Raw genomic sequence first — 21,762 nt, 5'->3', positions numbered from 1 at the left:
TCTGATAGGTCTGGTATTTAAAACGAAGCATATAGGATTTGTATTTACTCACCAAAATGTTACCAAGTATGACTATATTTTATCAGTGTTAAAACAGTTGTTGGAGATACTGTGTTTGTGATCTACATGTATATGAAAGGAAACAGGATTTTAGAAAAGATTAGCTATAGACAGCCTGAACTTCCTGTTATGTTTATATATTATATGTATACTTAGCATAATCTACATGTATTTTATCTTCTTATATTTTTTTCCTGAAATAAGAATTACTCCATGTAACCACATTGAGTCATGTATCTCTACATAAATGACTGTTTAAGTACTACGGAGGCTTTTTAGCACCAGGCTTCCCCCTCTTTTGCATGCCTTTGAGGTCTTCCACTGAGAATACACACACACGTGTATGTACGTGAATATGTATTTAGTGTGTGTCCATCCCTGAGACTAGAACAACAAAATCATGTCTGTCTAGTTGGAACTGCCTGTGGCATGTCTTATCTTTTTAAATAAAAATTTATTAAGCAATTCCCCTAAGTTGTACCCTTTTGATAAAATGAGGTTTTGGTTTCTTAGGAGGCTTTTTTGGCTAGAATTATGTAGTATTTAATGATATTAAAACGCCTTTATGAAAAGAATCTGAAGTGTTTCTGAATCTGCAAACTGTCTGTATTTAGTATATTTTTCAATTTTATATTTAAATGCTGACTTTGAGATATTAATACAGAGTTTAAAAAATCTTATTTCCAGGCCGATAATCGGAAGAGGCATAAAGAAGAAAATAATGATCATCTTGATGACTTTAAAGCAGCAGAATATGCTTGGCAGAAACACAGGCAGCTCAATGAATCTATTATTGTTGCACTTTTTCAGGGTCAATTCAAATCCACAGTACAGTGCCTCACCTGTCACAGAAAGTCTAGGACATTTGAGGCCTTCATGTACTTGTCTCTACCACTAGCATCCACAAGTAAATGTACATTACAGGTACGTTTATAACAGAGGAAATGATTTGTGGAATAAAAATGCTGTTTATACACAAATAGAGATACACTTTTTTCAGCAATTTCTGTTGTTTACCCCTATAAACATTTTACAGGTAAAAATCACACATAAATTGTTTTAATTAGACCTGTGTAGACAAAAAAAAATTCCCCAAACCAGCATTTTTTTTAAAGATACAAAAGTTTCTTATTAACTATGCTTTCAGAGTTGCTAAGTAATGGGTTTTTTAGAAAGTTTGTATTCTGAAGAAGTTTTTCCCCCCACAAATGTAGTCTGCTATTCAATCTGGGCTGCCACACACACAGACAGAAAGCACAGGGATTTTTTTCTTTCCCATCCCAGTGCAAACCAGAAGAACAGTGTTAGATTGTTCAAGGTCTGTCAGTGGATACAAAATGAAGAAGTTTTTTAAGTGAACTTGGAAATTGTATGTTGACTCTAGTTTAGGTATGCTTTTCATAACAATTTGCTTTATGTGGGGATATCAAATATTTTGTTTTCCACACCCCAGCAGTGCGGTGTAGATCGCTTGTTGATCCTTTCATGCTAACTTCCTGAGGATGCCATTGCTTCCACCAAGGCTTCCTTGGGCCCCCAGGTAGAGGTGTGTGCCCTCGGGAGACACAGTGCTTCTCCCGTCACCATAGGTGCACTCGCCACACTCCGGTGCCATTTCGGACTCGCTCTGCGTTCCTCACCAGATCACGAACTCTGCCAGGGCGAGAATGGTTTTTGTGCTAGTTACTGTTGTGTCCTTTGCGCCAGGCAGAGTAACTTATGAATAGATGCCTAATGGCTCTGTGTTGAAGGAATGAATCATGAGTATCTACTGCTTCTCTCTGCCTTCCAGGATTGCCTTAGGTTATTTTCCAAAGAAGAAAAACTCACAGATAATAACAGATTTTACTGCAGTCATTGCAGAGCCCGAAGGGATTCTCTGAAAAAGATAGAAATCTGGAAGTTGCCGCCTGTGCTTTTGGTGCATCTGAAACGGTAAAGGGCAAGAATTTTTCTACTTGCTTAGTACAGTTTAGATGAAGGGACTCTACATCCTTCCTTCTGGGTCACGTGTGGCACTGCCTACTAAGGATGTGCAATCAAGGAAGCTTTACTGGTTAGGATATCTCCAGGGAAATAGGGCAGAAATAATGAGACTCCAGTTCAGCTTAGTGTTTGCAGTAACAGAGCAAAATGACAGCACCAGTCTTTCTGTCTTTAAAAAGTAATGTAATTCTGTCTTTAAAAAGTCAGTGAAACCGAGTTATGCCATTTCTAATATAAAAATTGTAAGTCATCACAAAACATCAAAAAATATATTAAAATGTTATACAGTGTAACTCTAACACATTAGCAGGTAAAAAATTCTCAAACACTGAACTAAACATAAAAAAGATTTCATCTTATGCTGAAAATGAAATATGATTGTTTAAAGCATTATTTTAAAAGTAAAATTTTAAGGACGATATTGTTGAGTGCAGGCGTAGTTTTGTGCAAACTGTTCCAGCCCGTGAAGAACATCAGGCGTGTTGTAGTAGCAGGAGCAAAGGGCGGGGGTTGTGAAATGCGTGTTGGGTCTTTTGCTGTGATTTTTCTGCTTTTATGTAATCCATGTGTGGAGTGGTATCTGAGTCTTTTTTTTTTTTTGAAAAACTTTTAAAAAGAAGATTCCGTCTTTTTATTGAGAGCTATAATTTTTGTTTCATCTTGTACTGGAGATTCTTAGGCAGCCATGTTAATTTTAACATTGACTAGTTCAAATTGCCATTGTGTAAATTTTCTAACAAAATTTGTTCTATCAGTTGTCCTTTTCTTCTTGAGGATAGTGGAGGTGAACACTACAGAAACAATTACACATTTGTTCTGTGGAAGTTTTTAATGCTGTGTGCTACTCTTAAGAGAGTATCTAAAAATATAAAAGGTTCAGAATTCAGATTTTTAAAAATAATTCTGAAATAACCATATTACACCAACCAAAACACCAGTATTTTGGTATTCGAGGAGCAGAGTAATTCCAGGGTAACGGAATGACATTGTTTCAGTCACTCGTCTCCATGCTTGCGTTTTCAAGCTTGCGTTTTCAAGCTCTCGTTTCCCCGAAAGTGCAAGCTTAAATTTGAGCAACTCTCCTCCAGTGCTTCCTCTGTACTTTTGTAGTGACTGGCATCATAAACGTTGGTTTTCAGAACTTGGTACTTTGACAGAGGATGCATCTAACAGGTCTAGCCAGTCCAGGGGTTAAAGGACCAAGGTGTGGTCCTGTCTCAACCACTCCAGCGGTTTGATTTTGGGAAGCCACTCGGTACGCGTGCACCTCAGATTCCTCACTTGTAAAATGGCAGTGAAACCCAATGTTTTTAAGAGGTCTCTCCACCATTAAAATTCTGGGTGTGTGACTGAAATGGCTCCCATGGTCCTGGCTGAAAATGTAGATGGTTAATAAACGAGTTAGGGTTCATTCTGGTGTCTCTGATCGGTCCCGTAATTGCTGTGGTGCTTGGCTCCACAGCTTTTCCTACGACGGAAGGTGGAAACAGAAGCTGCAGACATCTGTGGACTTCCCGTTAGAAAATCTTGATTTGTCCCAGTACGTTATTGGTCCAAAGAATAATGTGAAGAAATACAACTTGTTTTCTGTTTCAGTAAGTATGTCATTAAACCGAATATCTTTTCTCTCAAAACAGACTAAAAATAGTAAGTTTCAAATGGGTCCTTATCTCAGAGGAAAGAAAGGAAGAACAACATAAGCTTTGAAATTACTATTGACATATTTTAAACTCAATTTGAATTGATTTTCTGTTTTGTTTGGCACAGAACCACTACGGTGGTCTGGACGGAGGCCACTACACTGCGTATTGTAAAAATGCAGCAAGACAGCGGTGGTTTAAATTTGACGACCACGAAGTTTCTGATATCTCCGTTTCTTCTGTGAAATCTTCAGCAGCTTACATCCTCTTTTATACTTCTTTGGGACCATGAGCAACTGAAGTAGCCACGTAAGAAGAAGTAGATTATGAGCTAGTTATCTTTTAAAAGGCTGAGCTATACAACTCTGAAAATGCTTGTAAAGATACCGGGTAGCTATAGCTGGCCATTTAGAGGAATTCTAAGACCGTGAGAGCTATGTTACTGTTACCATATATTCCAGGTCAGTGCTATTATCAAAACACTGACTAGTAACATTTAACAAGTATTGCAGTAAACACTTCTTAGAGGTACCACTTATTTCAAAACGTTTTGAGTTTGCTCCAAAATTGAAATAATTAACTAGCTAAGCATTATTATTCTGTTCATCTAAAAATCACATATCCTTTCCTTTCATTCTCACTGTTACGGCCTTTCACCTCTCTGATTCTCAGCTTGATCTGTGAATACCCTAGAATGACGTAAAGCAGATAGGAATGTACGTGTATATATTTATTGCACACTTGCACATCAGATCGATGCACACATAGCATAATATGTGGTCCTTTTGTGAAACCTAGAACTCAAAGGATTCCTCTTATTTTTTTCTTTAGGCCTATTCTGAGTAACTGCAGTGCTTTCTTAGGGAAATGACAGGGCAAAGCTATTTTTCTTTCGGCTTTGGGCTGTATTTGTGCACTGAATCTTTATTCTAAAAAAAATAAATGGAAACTTTTCTTTAATTTTTTAAAATGAGAATTTTCATTTACACTTAACATTAAAATCCTAATGAGAAAAATAATTTAAAATACTGTACGTGTTCTGTCTTTAATTTGTATGATCAAATATAGGACAGTAGAACTGTAGGTTTTATGCGCACACGCACACACACTTTATTCCACTAGTGACTTAAAATTTCATTTGCTTACCCTGTTGGCATCAGGACTCAATCCCACTTTTCCTTCAACTCTACCCGGACTGCATGTAGCACTTACGGTTCTCAGAGTCGGGAGTCACAGTAAGAAACAGGACTGAGAGTCATTCTGTCGAGGGTAGTAGAAACCTTGTGGTTAAGGTAAAAAGGACTAGGAGTGAGGCGTGACTGCGAAATGAACTGCAGTAGGAACCACATCTTCACAAAGCGTTATATTAAAAGAAGTAGAGGAGCTTAGGGTTTATCCTTTACCTCGGAGACTCAGTTGCTTCACATGAACTCGGTGAAAACACTCCAAGGGCGCTTCTGAAAGGTGTCACCACTGGGGGACGCTCAAGCAGAAGATGAAAGGAGGGGTTTGGAATACCGAAGTTGACAGCTTATCATGTTCAGCAGTTAGTCTAAGAGACATAGCTTCTTGGCTAAATTATCCAGTTAGATAGTTTTCAGTCACATTCTTAGCTCACAGAGCCACTTGGACAAAAGTTATTTTTGTTCCATTACGTATCTTTGGGAAATAATTTGTGGGATATATCTATGCACATATATATAATTATGAGATACTTTGATAAAAATCTACCCTAATAAACATTGAATTTTGAAGCTTGAATTTACTATGTAACCTGTAGCACTTTTCTAAGCCCTTGGCCATTAGCATTGCGTTATGCTCATTCTGCCTTTTTCAACGTGCAAGGACCCACCTTCTTGGCTATAGGCTTACTTATATAAGGTTGCACATATGCCAGAAGGAAAAATAACACTGATGCAAGTAAGTTGCAAGAATTTAATAAAGCAAAACTTAAGTGCTAGTTTCTGATTGCTTGTTTTGCAACTTTCAGGAAACACCACTTTCCTAGCTCATGCATCTTTCTATAGGTATAGAAAAGGGCTGGCAGCTATAAAACAGGAGATAGGCTGTAGCAGTTTGAACCGAAGTATCTGGAATCTCACTGACTCGTGTATCGTCAAAGCTGAACCAGGCTTGGGTCACTGAGTTCTTGCAGAAAGCAGTGTAGTGGCCACCGTCCAGATCGCCAAAGTGGTTCTAGGGAGGAAGGAGGGCAGGCTCAGTATTCTCATGCAGGTCATCTGATGTGGGGAGCGAGAAATACTCTTCATAAGTGTCCCTTACACTAAATTGAAAGGAAATGGTAATTGTGTTCAATTGAATCATACATCTAGCTTGACCTATATTGTTTCTCATTTTACTGAACTTCTTATATATTGTACCCATTGACTACTTACTAGAATCTGAATGAAATAGGATAGCACTTGACTGATACTTACCAGTTAATACTGAGCACTTATTATATATACGTAGACTATTAAACATCAAATGAAATTAAAAAATAAGATAGTCATCTTTCCTAAGTGAGCTTATAGTATAACTTTGAAGATGGGCTAAAATAGGCGTGAAAAAAGACATGTGACATTGGAACCAGACATCACTACAGCTGCAGGTTGCTGCCATACGGTGCGAGGGCGTGCGGCAACCCCCCCCCCCCCCCCCCAAGAACCTGTCCCTTCTTCCCTGTCTTCACTGACCCGGAGGCACTGGAAGCTGCCCTTCCCAGGCGGTGGCAGAGTGCAGAGCAGGGGCTGGCAGACTGTGGCCACGGGCCGCATCCAGCCTGCTGCTCGTTTTGTATGGCCTGTGAGTTGAGAATGCATTCTATATTTTTGTATGGTTGAAAAAAATCAAAAGATTATTTTGTGACATGTGAAGAGCCTATGAAACTTAGATTTCAGTGTCCTTAAATAAAGTTTTATGAGAACACAGCCATGCTCATTCATTCTCTTGTTTCTCACTGGCTGCTTTTTTACAACAATAGGAAAACAGCTGCAGGAGAGACCGTACAGCCTGCAAAGCCTAAAACATGTGCTGCCTGGCCTTTTACAGAGTAAGTTGCTGAGCCCTGGTGTTAAAGGAAAAAAATATTTTTTGTAGCCAGTTTTGACTGAATTCAGGTCTGCTGATAAGGACCTTAAGGAAGTTATTTAACCACTCTGAGCTTTAATTCCCCCATCTGTTTAAATGGGGTAATAAGATTGGTCTCATAGCCATTGTCAGGTATCTCCTATCGCAGGGCGAGCTCACAGCAGGAACTTACTAAGTGTTCCCTAGACCTTCATCTCCTCGGCCCTGGCAGCGTTGTCCAACCTGTGGCCTGCAGGCCACCTGCAGCCCAGGATGGCCGTGAATGCGGCTCAGCACAAAATCGTAAATTTACTTAAAACAAGATCTTTTTGTGATTACATGTCACGGTGTATTGAATTGTGGCCCAAGACAACTCTTCTTCCAGTGTGGCCCAGAGACGCCAAAAGGTTGGACACCCCTGTTAGAGAAATATTCCAAAACTGACTATGAAAAGACCTCGTCCTGGTTCTTGCCACGTGACCTTAAGTTGACATGCTTCAGTTTCCTTATTTATAAAATGGTGCCCATAATAGTGTGATATAATTTGAATGAAAAAAGAAAATATCTGGTGGATAAGTGGTGCCCAGACAATGAACTAATGTTCTGAAGTGATCAGACAGAACTGGAGTATAGTATTCAGTTTTGATGATTTAGTGTAAAAAAAAGAATATGGTCAAGTACTTAAAAAGACTTCCATTTCCAGGAATTATGGGAGATAATTAACCTGAGAGCCTTAGTTGTAAAACTAAGGAATGCTAGATAAAACAGGGTAAATACCCTTTGACCTGTATGGCTGACTTTAAAGATTTTTCAGTAAGAGTAAACCCCAGGGGCCAGAACCACAGGAAATAAGTAGCATGATGTGTGGTTGACGCTGTGACTGCCTCAGAGTGAAGATAACTTCTGGTGTCCGTAACCAGGATGCTTCAGTTTTAAAGATCACACAAGGACAGGAGGTAAAGGCTTAGGTCCCCTCGAGGTGAGGGGTTGGACTGAGGTCCACACACATAGCCAGGACTCTAGAGAATCACCCTCAGTAAAAGGATAAATTAGGGAGGGGCGAAGTCCCATCTTTTAGTGCTTGTCTTAGCTTAGGCTGTGGACTACAGAGCAGAAAAGTCATTTCTAGAAATGTGTTAACACATACTGTGGTTTGAGAATCCTGTGAATCTAGTGTGAGAAGTAATTTGTGGGTGCCAGGCAGGAGGAAAAAGAATGCCTGGATTGATGCATCATAATTTAGGCTGCACAGGGTACCCACATATATAAAACCCTAGCGACCTTGAGCTCACTATTCAAAATTACAGAACACGTGGAAACAATTCACCATGAGAAAGAGTCAGAAGGCAATAGATGCCAAGATTAAACCCCAAGGGCTTCAGAGAATGGAATTATCAAATGGAGACTACGAAGAACATTTAAAATTATTATAGACAAGGGGCAGAAGTTAACTTTTAAAGTTAACTTTAAAAGAACTAAGTAGAACTTTCAGAAATGAAAAATGTACTATTTTCAAATTTAAAATTTAGTGTAGAGATGCGAGTCCAAGATGGTGGCCACTGAGCTTGCCACCTCCTGAGAACACACAATGTACACCAATATTAGATCCACTCCTCCTGAGAGACAATTGAAGGCCCATTGAACAGCTTCTGCAGGAGAAATGAGAGTACGCAGAGAGAAGGTAGGGGGGTCATAAGAGCTCTCCGGAGCTGAGAGACCACTGACTGCCACTGTTTACCTTTACCCTATGCTTGGGTAGAGGGTGGGAGTTGTAGCCACATCCTCTGGTCCACCTGCAGGGCTGCTATTGTGCATCCCTAGCCATTCCAACAGGAAAAACAAGGTGCCATAGTGCACGCACAGGACTCCTCCACCTGGAGATCAACGCCCTCCCCCACCCTGCATGGCAGGGAGCACACTGGGCTCCCCCACCAGAACGAGTGCAGAAGTAGCAGCGTGCTGCGGTTCCTGCATGCAGAGCTGCCCCCTCCTGATAAACTGCAAAGATGGGGGTACTGCTGCATGACCACAGAGGGATGCCTCATCCGGAGAAAGTGTGGAACTAGTGGGGCACTGCTAAGCACATGCAGGACTGACTTGGCCAGAGAAGATGCAAAAGTAGCAAAGTGTGGTGCATACACAGCTGCCCTGCCCCAGAGGAAGTGAAAGTAGTAGGGCACTGCCACGTCCCACTCAGGGAAGCCCTGCTCAGGCCTGGCTTGAGCACAGCAGGCAGCCCCACCCAGCTTGGAAGGGCATACACAGAAGGCTGCCCTTCCTTGACTCCATTCTGGCTGTGGACGGCCAGAATAATAGGAGCTACTGCACGTGTGTGCACCAGACTGCCATGCCTGGAACCCTTCCCTCTGGTTAGGAGGCACACCAGGTACCACACATACCCCCCCTCATTACAACGGAACAAAGGCATGCAGCAGTCAACAGGCCACTGTTTCAAGACCGGGAGAGAGAGCTACTTTTAACTCGTAGGAAGAAACACAGAACGTCAGACAAAATGGGGAGACAGAAGAATTTGCCCCAAATGAAGATACAAGAAAAAAACCTTAGTGAAATGGAGATAAACAGTGTGCCTGAAAGAAACAACGAAATAAAGAACAGGCTGATGGTAACCAAAGGGGTAGGAGGATGATGGGGAAAATGGGTGAAGGGTCATCAAGGAACAGTATAAAGGACACATGGACAAAGCCAAAGGGAGCAGGATCAAGGGCAGAAGGGCAGGAATTGGTGTGGCAGGGAGTTGGGTGGGGGTGAATATGAAGACAACTATACTTGAAAAACAGCTTTTAAAAATTCAGAGGCAGGTGCGGAGCACTGGGGGGGTGGGCTGGGATGGCAGTAAAAAACAGAAAACTGTACTTGAACAATAATTAAATAAATTTTTTTAAAAATTCAAAGAACTCCACTTTAGGAATTTCAAAAAGAGAAGAGACAAAGGGGCAGAAAATATATTTGAAGAAATAATGGCTGAATACTTTCCTAATCTGGGGAAAGAAGCAGACACCCAGGAAGCAGAGAGAGCTCCAAACAAGACGAACCCAAAGAGGCCACAGCAAGACATGCTGTAATTAAAATAACAAAGGTTAAGAATAAAGATACATTTTGAAGGCAACAAGATGGAACTGAGTCACACACGAGGGAAACCCCATAAGGTTAGCAGCTGATTTCTCAGCAGAAACTTTACAGGCCAGAAAGAACTGGCAGAAATCCTTAAGGTGTTGAAAGACAGGAACATGTAATCTACCAGCAAGCTTATCATTCAGAATTGAAGGAGAGATCCAGAGTTTCCCAGACAAACAAACACTAAGGAGTCGACCCACCATACCGAACTAGCTCTATAAGAAATGTTAAAAGTTTCTTCTTTATGCCAAAAAGATCATAACCATAAATGAGAAAATTCCAGAAAGAAAAAATGTCACCATAAAGCAAATATATAATGAACACAGTGAGTCAACCACTTAAAAACTATTATGAAAGTTAAAAGGCAAAAGTAGCAAAATTAACTATAACTACAAGTAGGGGATACATAAAACAAAAAGATATAAAACATCATATCAAGAACATAAAGCATTACGGGGAGCTAAGATGTAGCGCTTTAACAATGCGTTTGAACTTAACTTACAGTAGACTACTATAGATATACCAGATGGATGTGTGTGTACATATACATATACACATACATATATATCCACAAACCAAAAACCTTCAAAAAAATACACAAAAGAGAAGGGAACCCTAACAAAATGCTGAAGAAAACCAGCGAATCTAAAGGAAAGTGATAAAGAGAAGAAAGCAACAGAGAAGAACAAAAACAACCACAAGAAAATTAATAAAGCAAATAACCTACAAATAAATGAAAATGGACTAAATGTTCCAATCAGAAGACATAGGTTGGACTCCCAGTCAAGATGGTGGAGGATGTAAAATCTGCTTGCCTCTTCCCATGTTGGTATGCTTGATGTTGTCCCAGAGGTCCCTTAAACTCTTCTCATTTTTTAAAATTCTTTATTTTGCTCTTTCATTTGTTTTTTTTTTCTGCTATTTTGTCTTCCAGAGCAGTGATGTAGTCTTCTGCTTTAGCTGCTGTTGATTTCCTCTGATGTACTCTCCATTTTAGTTATTGTATTCATTTCTGATTGGTTCTTTTCATGGTTTTTCTGTTTTATAAGTTTCACTGAGTTCAGTGAAGACTATTTTTGCCCTGGAAAAATCTATTTTTCCCCTGAGTTTATTTAATCCTTATAATCAGTGTTTTGAACTGTGTGTTTGGTAGATTGCTTATCTCCATTTTGTTTAGTTCTTTCTCTGGAGTTTTTTTTTCCTGTTTTTCATTTGATACATGTTTGCCTCCTCATTTTAGCTGCCTCCCTGTGTTTGTTTAAATGTATTAAGTAGAGCTGCTATGTCTCCCAGTCTTGGTGGAGTGGCCTTATGTAGTTGGTGTCCTGTGAAGCCAGTGGCATAGTCTCCCTGTGCACCCGAGCTGGGTGCTCCAAGGGTGTCCCTTGTATGAGTTGTCCTTGTCCCCTGGTCATTGGTCCCCTGGTCCCCTGGTCCGTGCCCCCTTAATGATGATTGTTTAATGTATGACTACATTAACATCATACAGGTACCAGAGGAAGAGAGAGCAAGGGATTGAAAACCCATTTGAAGAAATAATGACAAAATTTTCTAAGCTTGTGAAGGAAATGGGACACACAAGCCCAGCAAGTGCAGAGATTCCTAAACAAGATGAACCCAAAGAGGCACATACCAAGACACATCATAATTCAAATGCCAAAGGTTAAAGCTAAAGCATCTTTTAAAAAATTTTTAAAATATGTTTACTGATTTTAGAGAGAGAGGAAAGGGGAGGGAAAGATAGAGAGAGAAAGATGTGAGAAAGAAGTATCAGCTGGTTGTCTCCCATGCACATCCTGACCAGGGATTGAACCCACAGCCTAGGTATGTGTCTTGACTGAGAAAATCCCCAACCAACTGCTGTACAAAACACTACCACTCCCACCAATGGAGCTACGCTGGCCAGGACCAAACAAAAACTCTTAAAAGTAGCAAGAGAAAAGTGATTAGTTACATAAAGGAGGTCCCATGAAACTGTCAGCTGATTTCTCAACAGAAACTTTGCAGGCCATCTAGACTGGATTGGCACAAACAACTCAAAATGATGAAAGGTAAAGACCTACAACCAAAATTACTCTATCTAGCAAAGCTATCGTTTAGAATAGAAGGGCAGATAAAGTGCTTCCCAGATAAGGTTAAGTTAAAGGACTTCATCATCACCGATCCCCTTAGTATATGAAATGTTGAAGGGACTATCTAGGAAATAGAAAAGGATCAAAAACTTTAAACAGTAATCCCTGGCTGGTGTGGCTCAGTGCATTTAGTGCTGGACTGCAAAGCAAAGGGTCGCTGGTTAGATTCCCAACTGGGCCTGGGTTGTGGGCCAGGATCCCAGTGGGGGCTGTGTGGGGGGCACACAGGAGGCAACCACACATTGATGTTTCTCTCCCTCTCTTTCTCCCTCCCTTCCTCTATCTCTAAAAATAAATACATAAAATCCAAAAAAAAAAAAACTATGAACAATAAAATGACGACAAAGTCACAACTATCAACAACTGAACCTAAAAAACAAAAACGAAGCAAACAACTAGAACAGGAACAGAATCACAGAAATGGAGATCACGTGGAGGGGTATCAGTGGGGACGGGGAGAATGGGAACGAAATGTACAGGAAATAAGAACATTAAACAGGGGAAGGTTAAGCGTAGTATAGGAAATGAAGAAACCAAAGAACTTATAGGAGCCATGGAGATGAAAAAAAAGGTGGGGAATGCAGGAGTGGGGAGAGGGGAGCGGCGCAGGGCAGAGGGTGATAAAGGAGAGAAAAAAATTGGGACAACTATAATAGCATAATCAATAAAATATATTTAAAAATAAAAAAAATTGAAGAGGCAGTACTTCTAACACATTTTAAGAGGCCAACATAGCCCTGATACCAATACCTCACATGATAACACTAAGAAATAAAACTATAGACCAATATCTCTGATGAATATGGATGCAGAAATCCTAAAAAAAATACTAACAAATTTAATAAAACAATATATTAAAAAATATACCCGGTTTGAGGAGAGCTTCCAGGAGGTCTTTGGTGGGGGCCACTTTGAGTAATAACCTCGGTTCTTCCTCAGACTCCCTCGCCAGCCTGCCCTCCCCTAGGTCTACCTCTTAGGCCGAGCCAGTTTTGGTGAGTCCGGCGATCCACTCCAGATCGGCCCTGTTGCTATTTCTCCTGATTTTAAAGAGCGACTTATGAGAAGCAACTCGTTCCAAATTTCTGCAAAAATAGCAACGATGATGACTGCCGTGTATCCGAGTCCCTAGTTGACTTCCCCTAAGTGTACACAAGCCCTAGTTCCTTCCGGCTCATTCCAAAACAGGAGGACCCTAGAGATGAGAATTTTAAGATTCACATGGCGATTTGAAATGCAATAAAGTTAGAATTTGTGCTGTTAAAAAAAAAAAAAAATATATATATATATATATATATATATATATATATATATATATATATATATAAAATACACCACAATCAAGTAGTGTTCATTTCAGGGGCACAAGGTAGTTCAACATATGCAAACTGATCAATGTAACACACCACATTAACATAACAAAGGATAAAAATCAACATTTGTATATGATCATAGCAACAGATGCAGCAAAAGAATCTGATAAGATACAAAATCAAGTTATGATTAAAACACTCAATACAATGGTGTTATAGAAGGAAAGTATCTCACCACAACAAAGGCCATATATGACAAACTCTCGGCTAATATCACACTCAATTGTGAAAACTAAAATTTGTCCCTCTATGCTCAGGAACGAGACAAGGGTGTCCGCTCTCACCACTCTTACTCAGCACAGTCCTAGCCAGAGCAAGCAGGAGAAATAAATATAAGGCATCCAAATTGGGAATGGAGCAGAACTGTCACTTTTTGTAGATGACATGATTCTTTAGATAGAAAACCCTAAAGACTCTACCAAAAAAACTATTAGAGACAACAAACAAATACAGTTAATTTGCAGAATACAAAATCAATATACAAAAATCCACAGTTGTCCTATATGCAAACAATAAAATTTCATAAAAAGAAATAAAAAGAAAACTATTTCTTTTGCAATTACAACAAAAATACAATACCTAGAAATAAACTTAACAAAGGATGTGAAGGACCTCTATACTGAAAACTAAAAAACATTATTAAAGAGATTCAAAAAGACACAATGAAATTAAAAGCTAGTCCATGTTCATAGGCTGAAATAATCAACAGTTAAAATGTCCATATTACCCAAAGCAACATACAGATTTAATGCAATCCCCATCAAAATCCCAGTGACGTTTTTTATATAGAACAAAAAAAAAAATCAGATTTGTATGGAACACAAAAGATCCCAAACAGCCAAAGCAATCTGCAGAATAAAGAATGTAGCTGGAATTGCCACGCTCCCTGACTTCAAATTACACTACAGAGCAACAATAATCAAAACTGCATGATTCTGGCAGAAAAACAGACACACAGATCAATGGGACAGAATTGAGAGCCCAGAAATAGACCCACACATATATGGGCAACTAATTTTTGATGAAAGAGCCAAAAACATACAATACAGAAAACAAAGCCTCTTCAATATGGTGCTGGCAAAATTGGAAAACCACATGCAAAAGAATAAAACTAGACTACTGTTTGTTCCCATATACAAAACTTAAATGAATCAAAGATCTAAACATATGACCCGAAAAGAAAAAGTACACAGAAGAAACATAGGTACTAACTAAACTTATGGACCTTCCTACGATTTTAAGAATTTGACCCCAAGGGAAAGGGAAGTAAAGGCAAAAATAAGTGAATGGGACTATATCAAATTAAAAAGTTTCTGCACAGCAAAAGTAACCACCAACAAAACAAAAAGGCAACCAACTGACTGGGAGAAGATATTTACAAACAATAGCTCCAACCAGGGGCTAATATCCAAAATATATAAAGAACTCAAACAACCCAACACCAAACAAACAATTCAATTAAAAAATGGGCAGAATACCTGAACAAACACTTCTCTCAAGAAGACATATAAATGGCCAAGAGATACATGAAAAGATACTGAACTTCGCTAGCTATTAGAGAAATACAAATCAAAACTACAATGATAACACCTCACACCTGTAAGGATGGCTATAATTAACATGACAAGTAATAACAAGTGTGGAGAGGTTATGGAGAAAAAGGAACCCTCATTCAACTCTGGTGGGAGTGTAAACTGATACAGCCACTATGGAAAACAATAGGAAGGCTCCTCAAAGAATTAAGAATATAGTTATCATATGGCCCTACCACCCCTCTTCTGGGGATGTACTCGAACAATTTGAAACATTTATTCTAAAAGTTATATGCACCCCTATGTTCACTGCAGCATTATCCGTGGTAGCCAAGACATGGCAACTGGTGTGTCCTTCAATAGGGGATTGTGGAAAAAAGATGTGGGAATACAAGAGTGGGCAATTACTAGCCATCATGACCTAAAAGAAAATCATAAGTAAGAATATGAAATAATTTTTAAAATACAAATAAATAATACCATAATAAATAAACAATACAAGAACAAACTCTGTTTCACATACTTGCAACCAAAAGTCAACTTTTGCCTAACTGTATTGTATAGTAGACTACTATACATAAGTACAGCCATAAAACAGGATGAAATACTGCCATTTGTGACAACATGTGTGGATCCTTAGAATATCATGCATACTAAGCAAAATAAGTGACGCAGAAAAAATTAAGAACCATATGATTTCCCTCATATGTGGGATACAAGAGTGAAAGCAACAAATGAGCAAAGAAGAAAACAAACAAAACTCATAGACACAGACAAGAGTATAGTGGTTACCAGAGGGAAGGAGAGACGGGATGTGTAAAGGAAGAAGGGGGGGTCAGATACATGGTAACAGAGGACATTTCACTTGGGTGGTGGGCACACAATGCAATATACAGATGATGTATTATGGAATTTTACATTTGAAGCCTGTATAATCTTATTGAACAATGTCACTTCAATAAATTTAATTAAATAAATAAATTACATGGAGAAAAAAGACAATAATAGTGGTTAGGTCATCAGAATTGTAGTGTTCTAAGATCCTTCCATTTGTGTGAGACAAGAGTACATGATCTTAATTAACTTATGGCTTTAAGTCAAGTATGGAAGCTGAAGTATTCATTGTAATTGCAACAGTATCTAAATAAAATGTAGGAGAGGTATCCAAGGTGACAGAAAAGTTAGTGGAAGCTACACTAACCTCCTTTTGAGGACCAAGATGGAATTACAATTAAATTGTGGAGAAATCATCCTGAAGAACCATCTGAACAGCAGCTAGAGAGAAGCCTTACAAATAAGGACAGACAGAAGAAACCACTTCACCACAGTGAGACTGGTAAGGAGTGCAGAAGAGGAGTGAGAGAGTTGGCTGGGCTCCCACAGAAGGCAGCTGAAGTTCCAGAGGAATATTTCAGTGGCCAGGATTCCCTCTGAGAAGTGTGGGGTCTGAACCCCAAGCTGGGCTCCCCTGCCTACAGCACCAGAGTAGGAAAAAACTCAGATAAAAGCCAGCTGTGAAAAGCAGCAGGGTTTCGGGACTTCTGACCAAGATGGAGGCATAGGTGGAAACACTGTGCCTTCTCACACAACCAAGTTTAAAGACAACAAAGTTTTAGTAAAAAAAACAAAACAAAAAAAACCACACAACTAAAACACAGAAAATTGAACTATACAGAAATCCAATAACAATGAACCGTTCAGCCAGACTGGTAAGAGGGGTGGAGCCAGCGACTAGCGGAGCGGCGTTGCACAGGAAAACTTGGCCAGACTGACCCAGGCACATGGGTGGCAGTTGGCGGGTCCCAGGCATGGAGTTGCAACCAGTGACCCAGTGAGGGCGCAAGGCTACGGGCGGATGGTGGTCACGCATTCATGCACAGATAAACTAGGCGAAGGAGCAAGCAGTGAGACGGACTGTGAAGGCCCCAGCGGTGGGAAGCAGCAGAGGGACCACTATTGCCCCTCTTTGATCCCACCCCCACATACAGCATCACAAACCAGCAACCTGGGTGGACCCACCCTAGTGAACACCTAGGACTCTGCCCTTCATATGTAACAGGCGTGAACAGACCAAATCATTATGGCTCAAAAAGAACTCAAAGCTCCAGAGCCAATAACTCTAAGCAACCAAAAAATAGCCAACCTATCAGATGCATAGTTCAAAACACTGGTGATCAGGATGCTCACAGAACTGGTTGATTTTAGCCACAAATTAGAGGAACACATGAGGCTAAACTAATTGAAATGAAGGGAAATGCACAGGAAACCAATAGTGATGGAAAGGAAACTGGGACTCAAATCAAAGGAGTGGACCAGAAGGAGGATAAAGATGACCAACCAGAAAATAATGAAGAAACAAGAATTCAAAAATATGAGGAGAGGCTTAGGAACTTCCGGGACACCTTTAAACATTCCAACATCTGAATTATAGGGGTACCAGAAGGGGAAGAGGAACAGCAACAAGAGGAAAACTTATTTGAACAAATAATAAGGGAGAACTTCCCCAATCTGGCAAAGCAAATAGATTTCCAGGGAATCCAGGAAGCTCAGAGAGTCCCAAAGAAGTTGGACCCAAGAAGAAACATACCAAGGCACATCATAATTACATTAGCCAAGATTAAAATGAAGGAAAGAATCCTAGAAGCAGCAAGAGATAAGGGGACAGTCACCTACAAAGGAGTTCCCATCAGACTGTCAGCAGATTTCTCAAAAGAGACCTTACAGGCAAGAAGGGGCTGGAAAGAGGTATTCCAAGTCATGAAATCCAAAGACCTACAACCAAGATTACTCTATCCAGCAAAACTTTCATTTAGAATGGAAGGGCAGATAAAGTGCTTCTCAGATAGGATCAAATTCAAGGAGTTCATCATCACCAAGCCCTTATTATATGAAATGTTAAAGGGACTTATCTAAGTCCTTTCTTTTTCTAAGAAAAAGAAGATAAAAAAGATGAACAGTGAAAGGACAGCAAACTCACAGTTATTAACAACCACACCTAAAACAAAAACAAACTTAGAGGATAGCTAGATCAGGAGCAGAACCACAGAAATGAAGAACACATAGAGGGTTAGCAACAGGGGAGTGGGAGGAGGAGAAGGGGGAGAAGGTACAGAGAATAAATAGCATAGATAGTAGGTAGAAAATAGATAGGGGGAGGGCAAGAATAGTATGGGAAATATAGAATCTAAAGAACTTGTGACACGTGGACATAAACTAAAGGGGGGATGGTGGGGGAGGGGTGTGCAGGGTGGAGGGGAATGAAGGGGGGAAAATGGGACAACTGTAATGGCATAATCAATAAAATATATCTTTAAGAAAAGACAAGGAGAGAATCCTAAAAGCTGCACGAGAAAAGCAACTAGTTACATACAAGGGAGCACCTTAGAATGTCATCTGATTTCTCAGCAGAGACCATTCAGGCCAGAAGTGAGTGGCATGAAATATTCAATGTGATGAAAAGTAGAGACCTACAACCAAGGCTATCTTACTCAGCAAGGCTATCATTTAAAATGAAGGAGAAATAAGGAACTTCCCAGACAAGAAAAAGCTAAAGGAGCTTGTTAACAACAAACCAGTACTGCAACAAATGTTAGAGTTTGCTTTAAAAAGAAGAAAAGGAGAAAGAAAGAAAAACAGAGGAAAGCAGTCTAACAATAAAATGGCACTACATACGTGTCTATCAGTAATCACCTTAAATGTAAATGGCTTAAATGTTTAGACCAAAAGACACAAGGTAGCTGAATGGATAAGAAAACAAGACCCCTATATAGCTGCCTCCAAGAGACCCATTTCAGATCAAAATATACACACAGACTAAAAGTAAAGGTTGGAAAAAGATATTTCATGCAAATGGAAAGGAAAAAAGGTTGGAGTTGCAGCATTTACATTCCACAAAATACACTTTAAACCCAAGGCTATAATAAGAGACAAAGAAGGACACAACATAATGATGAAGGGAACAATCCAACAAGAAGATAGAATCCTAGTAAACTTTTACACACCCAGCATTGTAGAATCTAAATATGTAAAGCAAAACTTGATGGACATAAAGGGAGAGATAGACAGAAATACAGTCATACTTGGGGATTTTAACACCATGCTGATTTCAGTGGAAGATCTTCCTGACAGAAAATCAACAAGGAGACAGTGGCTTTAAATGACACACTAGATCAAATGGATTTAATTCATATCTTCAGAGCATTTCACCCCGAAGCAGCAGAATACACATACCTTTCAAGAGCACAGGGAACATTTTCTAGGATAGACCACTTGTTATGACACAAAACAAGTCTCAATAAACCTAAGAAGACTGAAATCATATCCAGCACAATGCTATTATGTTCTCTGACCACAATGCTATGATACTAGAAATCAACCATAAGAACACTGAAAAACACACAAAGACATGAAAGCTAAATTACATATTATTAAACAATGAATGGGTCAACAATAAAATCAAGGAAGAAAGCAAAAATACCTTGACACTAATTAAAATGAGAACACTCAAATCCAAAGTCTGTGGGACACTGGGAAAGCAATCCTAAGAGGGAAATTCATAGCATGACAAGCCTATCTCAAAAACAAGAAAAAGCTCAAATAAACAATTTTACCTCATACGTAAAGGAACTTGAAAAAGAAAAACAAACAAAGCCCAAATTGAGTAGAAGGAAGGAAATAATAAAGAGCAGAGCAGAGATAAATGAAATAGAGTCTAGAAAAAGATAAAAATGATCAATGAATCAAGGAGCTGGTTCTTTAAAAAGATAAATAAGATTGACAAACCTTTAAAGAGACCCATTTAAAAAAAAGAGAGAAAAGACCCAAATAAATAAAATCAGAAATGAAAGAGGAGAAATAACAACTGATACCAAAGAAATACGAAGTAATTGTAAGAAAATATTATGTACAACTATATGCCAACAAACTGGACAACACTGATGAAATGGATGAATTCCTAGAAATATACAATCTTCCAAAACTAAGTCAGGAAGAATCAGAGAAGCTGAATAGACAGATTACACCTAATGAAATTGAAGCAGTGAAAGAAAAATAAAAAACCCAACTCTCAACAAGCAAAAAGGCCTGGACCAGATGGCTTTGCAGGTGACTTTTACCAAACATTCCAAGAACTAACACCTCTCCTCAAACTATTTCATAAAATTCAAGAGGAAAGAAGGCTCCCAAACTGATTTACAATGCCAGCATTATCCTAATTCCAAAACCGGATAAAGATACTATAAAGAAAGAAAATTATATTGGCCAATATCCCTAATGAACACAGACACTGAAATCCTCAACAAAACATTAGCAAACCAAATACAATAATGCCTCAAAAAGATCATACACCATTAGCAAGTGGGATTTATTCTAGGAATGCAAGTTTGGTACAACAGTCACAAATCAATAAATGTGATTCATCACATAAACAAAATGAAGGATAAAAACCATATGATCATATATAGATATGATGACATGTAGATAGACATATAGATACAGAAAAAGCATTCAATAAAATCCAGCACTCATTTATGATACAAACTCTCAGCAATGTAGCATTAGAGGGAACATACCTCAATGTAATAAAGGCCATATATGACACACCCTCTGCCAGCGTCTTACTTAATGGGGAAAAACTGCAAGCGTTCCCTTTAAAATCAGGAACAAGACAGGGACGTCTGCTTTTACCACTCTTATTCAACATAGCACTGGATGTCCTAGCCACAGCACTCAGACAATAAAGGAAGAAGTAAGACTTTCATTATTTGAAGATGACATGATACTTTACATAGTAAACCCAAAGGATTCCACCCAGAAACTACTAGAACTGATCAATGAATTCAGCAACATAGCAGGATACATAATATTAAGAAATCCAGTTGCATTTTTATATGCCAATAATTAACTAACAGAAAGGGAAATTAAGAAAACCATCCCATTCACAACTGCTACAAAAAAAAATGATACCTAGGAATAAACCTAACCAAGGATGTAAAAGACCTATACTCAGAAAATTATAATATGCTTAAGAAAGAAATAGAAGAAGATACAAATAAGTGGAAGCACATATTGTGTTCATGCATAGGAAGAATTAACATCATTAAAATGTCCATACTACCCAAAGCAATCTATAGATTCAACAAAATTCCTCTCAAGATTCCGAGGATGTATTTCACAGAACTAGACCGAATATTTTAAAAATTCGTATGGAACCCCAAAAGGCCCCACATAGCAACAGCAGTCTTGAGAAAGAAGAACAAAGTTGGAGGAATCATGTTATACAATATAAAACTACTCTATAAGACCACAGTAATCAAAACAGCATAGTACTGGCATAAAAAGAGACATGTAGCCCTGGCTGGCGTAGCTCAGTGGATTGAGTGCGGACCTGCTAACCAGAGTATTGCGGTTTGATTCCCAGTCACGGCACATGCCTGGGTTGCAGGCTAGTTCCCAGTAGGGGATGCATGAGAAGCAACCATACATTGACATTTCTCTCCTACTCTTTCTCCTTCCCTTCCCCTCTCTCGAAAAAATAAATAAATAAAATATTTTAAAAAAAAGAGACATGTAGATCAGTGGAACACACTAGAGATCCCAGAAATAAACCTACACCTTTATAGTCAATTAATATTCAACAGAGAGAGCAAGCACATAGAATGGGCTAAAGCTTATTCAATAAATGGTGTTGAAAAAACTGGACAGGTACATGCAGGAAAATGAAACTAGACCACCTTCTTACACCACACAGCAGAATATATTCAAAATGGATCCAAGACTTATATATTACACCCCAAAGCATAAAAATCATAGAAGAAAACATAGGCAGCAAAATCTC

General features: G+C 39.1%; 2 protein-coding genes and 1 non-coding gene across 5 annotated transcripts in view; 1 reads left to right on the top strand and 2 right to left on the bottom strand.

Annotated features, from left to right (window-relative positions):
* USP8 (ubiquitin specific peptidase 8) overlaps positions 1-4,715 on the top strand; it is a 53,580-nt gene extending 48,865 nt beyond the window's left edge. For 2 of the 3 annotated variants that reach the window (XM_037156438.2, XM_053670058.1), the window contains 4 exons: positions 748-984; positions 1,853-1,995; positions 3,509-3,641; positions 3,814-4,715. In XM_037156438.2, the coding sequence (XP_037012333.2) occupies positions 748-984; positions 1,853-1,995; positions 3,509-3,641; positions 3,814-3,978 (678 nt within the window). In that variant the 3' untranslated portion in view covers positions 3,979-4,715. The remainder of the gene's footprint in view (positions 1-747; positions 985-1,852; positions 1,996-3,508; positions 3,642-3,813) is intronic. The other variant, XM_053670059.1, reaches the window with a different exon arrangement.
* On the bottom strand, positions 1,267-1,396 carry LOC119057642 (small nucleolar RNA SNORA31). The gene has a single exon (XR_005084122.2). It is a non-coding gene; the product is annotated as a small nucleolar RNA SNORA31 (small nucleolar RNA).
* Positions 4,716-4,722: 7 nt separating the features above from the next.
* USP50 (ubiquitin specific peptidase 50) overlaps positions 4,723-21,762 on the bottom strand; it is a 41,881-nt gene continuing 24,841 nt past the window's right edge. The window contains exon 7 of the mRNA XM_037156452.2: positions 4,723-5,882. Within this exon, the coding sequence (XP_037012347.1) occupies positions 5,691-5,882 (192 nt within the window). The 3' untranslated portion in view covers positions 4,723-5,690. The remainder of the gene's footprint in view (positions 5,883-21,762) is intronic.

The sequence above is a fragment of the Artibeus jamaicensis genome, unplaced genomic scaffold, assembly GCF_021234435.1.
Source record: "Artibeus jamaicensis isolate MK-2021 breed Jamaican fruit bat unplaced genomic scaffold, CSHL_Jam_final contig_548, whole genome shotgun sequence".
NCBI classification, from domain to species: domain Eukaryota; kingdom Metazoa; phylum Chordata; class Mammalia; order Chiroptera; family Phyllostomidae; genus Artibeus; species Artibeus jamaicensis.
The sequence above is the reverse complement of the archived record's forward strand: the minus strand, read 5'-3'. Positions and strand labels throughout refer to the sequence as shown.